The following is a 6,256-nucleotide window of genomic DNA, read 5'->3' on the forward strand; positions in this document are numbered from 1 at the left end:
GCAGGCAACTAATCCAAAGCCCACTGAAGGTTTCTTGTGTACTGAACCCAGCTCAATGCGTACATATGATAAAAGAACCAAATGTCCATAAAGGAGAACCAAGTTATCCCATCTTTTCTCCCATGCTGCTGAATGTGGGTATGAGGGACAAGTGCTCACATGGGGATGCTCATTTATTTATTTATTGGGGAGAAAAAAGCATTGGCGAGTGACACTTGTGAAGACTTTAAAGAAAAATTACTTTCTGATTGTGCTGAGATTAAAAAAACTAAGCCACCGTCCTCTTTATCTCCTCGGTCCCTAATCCCACTGCCACCCAGCAGGCACTGGCCCAAGCAGCCAGTTTGTATTTTATTATGAAGTGGCTTTGGGAAGCTCCTGGGGGTTCCGGGCTGCCCTATCCCCAGGCAGCACAGTGGCCTCTAGTGGCAACTGCTCGCGTCTAGCTCTGGGGAAAGAAACCTGCAAATGAATCCTGGGGCGCTGCTTGCTCCCCGGGAAAATTAGGAGCAGAGTCCAAACTGCTGGAGGAGAGGCACCAGTGCACAGTGCATGGCTTGGTGCCGGGCAGGGTCCTGAGCACACCCATAGACCCCATATGCCCTGAACAGTCACACAGAATCACAAAACGTTTGTGGTTGGAAGGGACCTCTGGAGGTCATCTAGTCCAACCCACCTGCTAAAGCAGGTTCACCTAGAGCAGATCACACAGGAATGCATTCAGGTGAGGTTTGAATGTCTCCAGAGGAGACTCCACAACCTGTCTGGGCAGCCTGTTCCAGTGCTCCAGGACCCCCACCCTCGCCCTCCTCCCATGGCCCTGGAGACCCACTGAAGCTCAGGCCCAGGCACCCAATCCTGCCCTGGCCCCGAGGTGCTGTTCTGCAGCCCTGGCCCCTGCACGGCTGGTGTTGCAAGCAGCCCCTCTCCTGTGCCCTCTCCTGGCAGGATGCTGGAGCTACATGGCAGCTCTGTCCCCTGGATGGAGCTCAGACTTGGGTTGCAGCCTTGTCCCTGGGCCATTTCCTGCAGGTCCAGGAGCTGAGTGTTCTACAGGTCTGGGTTTCCTAAGGGCACTCTGTGAGCAGCCTGCATGCCTAAGGAAAGGTGACATGTGCTATAATCTCAACTATAAGGGAGAACAGCTTGGGCTTTCTTTCTTCAACCTGGTCACCCATTTCTTAAAAGTTTGTAGGTCCTTTACAGCTTTGAAGTCTTTCTCCCCCTGCTGAGTTTGGCTGGAGCTGTCTGAAGGACTTGCTAGCACATCGGCCTCCAAGCTGCATATGTCTGGTGAAGCAGAGACTTGAGGGCTTCCTTTGGGCAGAGGTCCTGGGCATAAACCTTGGAGACTGTCTGCGCACAACCAAAGCTAGCATTTTTAGTGCTTGGTTTCATGCTTCCTTTAGTTCATGGGGGGCAACAGTTTCATTTATTTCTCTGCAAAAAAGTCCCTAGCTCCTACTGGATAGATAGGTGATAGTCCTCAGTGTCACAGCAAAGGTGTCCTTCCTTCCTGGAGTAGTTGCATTTTTTGGCTTTATCCTAAGGCCTAAGAGACCTCATACCAGGAGCAGAAATGAGCATCAAGTTGAGCCTGGTAGCCTGTGCTCTCATGCAATGCTCTTGTACCCTTTCTGTGAGGCTTGCTTGCTGCAGGTTAGGACATCCTTCCCTCTCCACCAGCAGGTTTGCCTTCACCTGGCCCAGTCCTTTGTGCTGCTGAGAGGGAGTTTTGCCGGCCTGCAGCCCATCAGCAACAGGAAGGGACCCAGGCAGAAGGTACACCCACATCTTGAGCTCCATGTATGTTATGAAGGCCATCGTCAAAGAAAATGTGGGGCTGGATCTGGGCGAGGATGGGGCCCTTGGGAGCCCCATCCATGAAGAAAGCCTCATCAATGGCCAGACCCCACTCCCGGAGCGTCTTGATGGCTCGGATGCCCATGTCCCGGCCACTGCGGGCAGTCACCAGGTAGGTGCGGATGGGAGATTCTTCCTGGCTGAACTTCTTGCGTATCTTCCCAAGGTGCATGGCAAAAGCCTTCAGGGGACCCTGGAAGCACAGCAAGACACTTGGGAGTAGGTGGGAAATAAAGAGACATCCTCTGTGCCTGTACAAGCTACTTGTTCCTGTTTCAGGGTTCCTCAGGGCTTTGCAGAACACAGGGACACCCGTGCAGTGCAGGATTGGGCAGTACTGGAACTAGTGCTCTGCGCTTGAGTGTTTGGGAGGAAGGTGAGTAACGTGGTATTCAGTCTAAACCCTAAGTGACCAGGAAGGTACATTGCAGTGAGCAGTGCCTCTGGGTTCGAGTTCTCTAGGCACTTGTGCAGCAAGAGGTCCCTGCCTACAAAAAGTAATCGGAGTTAACTACAACCCTGGATATTTGGGAGCTGATGCTCACTTATAGGAGACGTTGAGGCAGAGCCAACTCTAGAGGGACTCTAGATTAGCCCCACAGCAGGGACCAAGTGGTGGATGCAAAGAGAACCTGTAAGGATTTGAGCTTTTTTGGCTACTCATGCCAAATCCCACATGGCAGAGATGCTCATGGTGGGTGCAGAGCCTGGGGGTGCCCATCAAAGTGAGGTGGTTTACTCACCTCTCCCATGGGCACGGCCTCCATCGCCCGCTCGTACTGCACTGCACCCTCCAGCCCCTGCTCCCGGAAGACCTGGTCTGTCTCGTCGGAGAAGAGCACAGCGTCCCCATCAAACACCACGCGGAGAGGGGTGCTGGGGGCCTGCACATCCTGCTGGAAGACGAGCGCTGCTGAGACCCCTGTGAGACAGAGTAAGGTGAGGGTCAGGAGGGACAGCCCCTCCTGTGGGCAGCTCATGCACAGCCAGGTCTTCCCCATGCAGTACATCTGCTGTGGCCCCATCCCACACCACAAACGTTGGGGTCTCCAAGCCAGGGGGCTTTCTGTGGAAGTCAGCCCAGCCTTTCTAGGTCTGTGTTATTCCCCCATGGGGATGGGCAAGAAAGTGCTGCTGATCAGAGACTAATGTCTAGAGAGACACTGAGGTTTGCTAAAAGATGATGGATGGTGCAGGCATGAGCAGCCCACCTCCGGGTGCTTGCTCACCCTGCCAAGTCTGGCTTTAATACCCAGATTTAGCTCTTCGTGATGTGAGTAATAGGGACTGGCACCTCCACTTGATTGGGGCAATTGGCTTAATTACAGGGCTCTTCCTGCCCGTCCTCATCCATGGACCCAGGCCACTTGTCAGTGCAATGACTCTCTTCGAGGAGGCTCCAGGAATGTGCTATGTAGCAAAGGAAAGGCCAGGCTGTAGATGGCTTGCTCCTGACCTTGAAGGACCTTGGCCAGCTGATGTGCTCACACCCAAGCAAGTTAATAAGGAGGTGATTAACCCCATTAGAGCTGTTGGGGAAACTGCACTCCCTCTGATCCAGGTCAAGCATGTGCTTACATCTATCACTGAGTACATTGTAATTCTGCATGTACCAAGAACGCAAATTTCTATAACATCCTCACAAAAGTGCTGGGAATCACTGATGCACTCTCATTGATTCAGGGATCTGCAACAGGCATTTAAATGTCACGGAGGGAATGACCAGCCCATGGCAGAGCTACAGCCAGAATTATGCATCAAGCACTCGGTGACTTGTGAAGGCATCTGAGAAAGCCTGATGTGTTTGCAGGCTACTAGCGGGGACAGAAGAGAGGACTGAACTGTTCAGGACTGTGCTGGTAATCATTGTGCCATTCATCTCCTTGCCTCTGTGAAAGCACAGGCTCTGGTGGTGCCTCTTGGTACTGAGCTGCTTGGGGTAAGTGTGGTGGGTTTGGGGATGTGGGACGAAGGGGAGAACACACCTCTCTGGAGGGCATTGCAGACATCTGTCCTGTCAGCTGAGAGGAAGAGTTTGACGCTGTGAGATTTCAGGTACTGCGTGGAGTCCTCATCGCTGACGAAGCAGAACTTTGAGATCTCCAGGCCTTTGGGTCAGGGGATGCAAGCAAAGTCTGTTATGGGGCAACATCCTCCATCCTCCTCGCAGCTCCACCTTCCCTCACTGCTTTGCTGCAGAACTCAGGGCATTTCATTTCCCAGTGCTTGTGTGGAGAACCCTCCCATATTCTTGCTGCATCTTCTTGCCCTATTATTCCTACAAAACTGCAGAGTGCAGTTAAATAGTCCCTTCACTCCTCCTTTAAATGAGCCTTCCTGACAGCACTCAGGGATTTTTTTTTTTTAAGAACTCCGTTTCTTTAGGAGCTGCCTGAGGATGCCCAGGCCATGCAAAATTCTGCCAGACCCCTTGGTACAAAGGATATAGCCGAAGGGAGCCAGGTTCTGCCAAGGACCCTGTGTGCTGGGTGTGCTCTGGCACCCTGAGCAAGGTGCATGGGACTGGCAGGAATCGGGCTTGTTTCTGAAAGAACCCCTTCCTTTCGCATCCCTTGGCTCTGTACTTGCCACTGATGCTCCACTGTGATGCCTTATCTGCTTTGCAGCCTCCCAGGGAGAAGCAACTACCCCCAGCAGTGGGGTCCACCTTACCGTAGTGCTTGGCGCTGTTGACAATGCACACGCCGCTTTCTGGGCTGTTGTTTGAGAGCACCAGGATGTCAAAGAGGTTTTTCTCTGCTGGGTTGCTCTCCAGGATCTTCTCGTTCACATACTGTGCTGCCTATGAGGTGAAGATGAGACTCTTTTGGAGGGCTTTGACAGGGCTCTATTGCAATTGAGAGGGGAGTGGTTTGTGCTGCATATGTCAGCTATGGCAAGGCTAGCAAGTTATGGAGAGCCAGACAGAGCAACTATCCTGCAAAAACCATTGCCAGGAGGGCAGGAAGCAGGATACCCCACTGCAGGGAGGTGGCTATATGGCACTGGAGAGGAGCACAGGTCTCTATGCCCAGCAACAAGGCCAAGAGGCCACGACAGCCACACCTGCACCCCATGAAGGAAGCTGAGACCTAAAGCTGGGAAGGCTGAGCTTTCACCCCATCCTGCAAGTGTCTGCATGTGCCCCAGCCAGGCACGGGGCTCACCTGGATGAAGGCGAAGGCTGTGCCTGGAGGCAGGAGTTTGTCCTGGTTGTCCTGCTGATGCCTCGTGTACTCCTCCTTGCCTTTCTCCAGATAGAGCTTGTGCTCCTCCTCTAGGTTGAAGATGGCTCTGGTGGTCACTGCAATGACCAGTGCCTCGCTGGGATCTTTCTGCAGGACAGGGAGGAAAGAGGGGTTGGAGGACAGCAAAGAGCGAGCTTGGGGAGGTGGGGTGAGCAGAAGGACACAGGGCTCCACTGACCAGGATGGTGGTGTTGGGCATTGGAGACATCACCCATGTGTCATGGTTCTTGATGCCAGAGGGCCTTTAGAGAAGAGGTACCAAGCCCAATTTTCATCTTCAGGCCACCAAGGATGGGGCAAGCAGCTGTGAAACCCTAACCTGTCTGGTGAGTGCCATATGCTCTGAGGACAGCACACACCAGAGGAGGTTGTTTCATAATTTTGGTGTCTGTGGGCACAGCACAGCCACGGTTGCCTCTTTGTGCTGAACTGAGCATTGCTGGATTCCTCTGTAGGTATTAGTGGTTTTATCCTTCATTTTTGCCTGCTCTGGAGAGCCTAATAAAGTCTCTGTACATGTACAGAAGCTGCTGCTTTCTCCCTGGCTGCTCCAAAGTGTAAGTGTAAGCAAATGCACCCATCCTGTCCATGCAACTGGAGGTTCAGCCCTGCAGCCTCTTCCGATGTGGAAATCACATAGACCTCATTAGGACCAGGTACCCAGCAGCCCTGGGACACACCACTTCTGCTGAAAACTAGGCATAAACAATTTGGGCCACCACAGCTCCATGTTGTAGTGTATCCTCTCCTGCAGTGGCATTGCAAAACTTGCTTTAGAAATACAGGATGCGTGTTTTGTAATGAATAACCTTTTACCTGTTTCACGTGGGTGTTTATGACTGTGCTTTCGGGCTCTGACATCTTCGACTTTCCTCCTCAAAGAGAAAATATACAATTAAACTGATACATTATAGTACAGCCAATCTGGAGAGAAGAGTGGAAAAGAGACAGAGGACATCATACCCATCAAGTGGAGCAGCCCAAATGAATCTGCTTCTGCTGGCAACAGCTCTGCCCTGAGAAAATCTAGTCTAATATGTCCAATTAAATATGATGAAAAAGTGGCTTTTTAACCCAAGATCACTGTTTCCCTGCACCCTCCAAGAGTATTTTTCTCAGGGGCATCTGCTGAAAATAGTTGTAGA

At 52.1% G+C, this 6,256-nt stretch overlaps 1 protein-coding gene across 1 annotated transcript; it reads right to left on the reverse strand.

Annotated features, from left to right (window-relative positions):
* Window positions 1-1,753: 1,753 nt before the first annotated feature.
* On the reverse strand, window positions 1,754-5,972 carry LOC308040563 (cytosolic 5'-nucleotidase 1A-like; the record flags this gene model as incomplete). The annotated part of the gene is made up of 6 exons (XM_080344644.1): window positions 1,754-2,056; window positions 2,607-2,785; window positions 3,849-3,971; window positions 4,537-4,666; window positions 5,031-5,198; window positions 5,928-5,972. The coding sequence occupies 6 exons, from the start codon at window positions 5,970-5,972 to the stop codon at window positions 1,754-1,756; spliced, it is 948 nt and encodes a 315-aa protein (XP_080200770.1).
* Window positions 5,973-6,256: the final 284 nt, after the last annotated feature.

This window comes from Nesoenas mayeri (assembly GCF_963082525.1).
Source record: "Nesoenas mayeri genome assembly, chromosome: 5".
Taxonomy (NCBI): Eukaryota; Metazoa; Chordata; class Aves; order Columbiformes; family Columbidae; genus Nesoenas; species Nesoenas mayeri.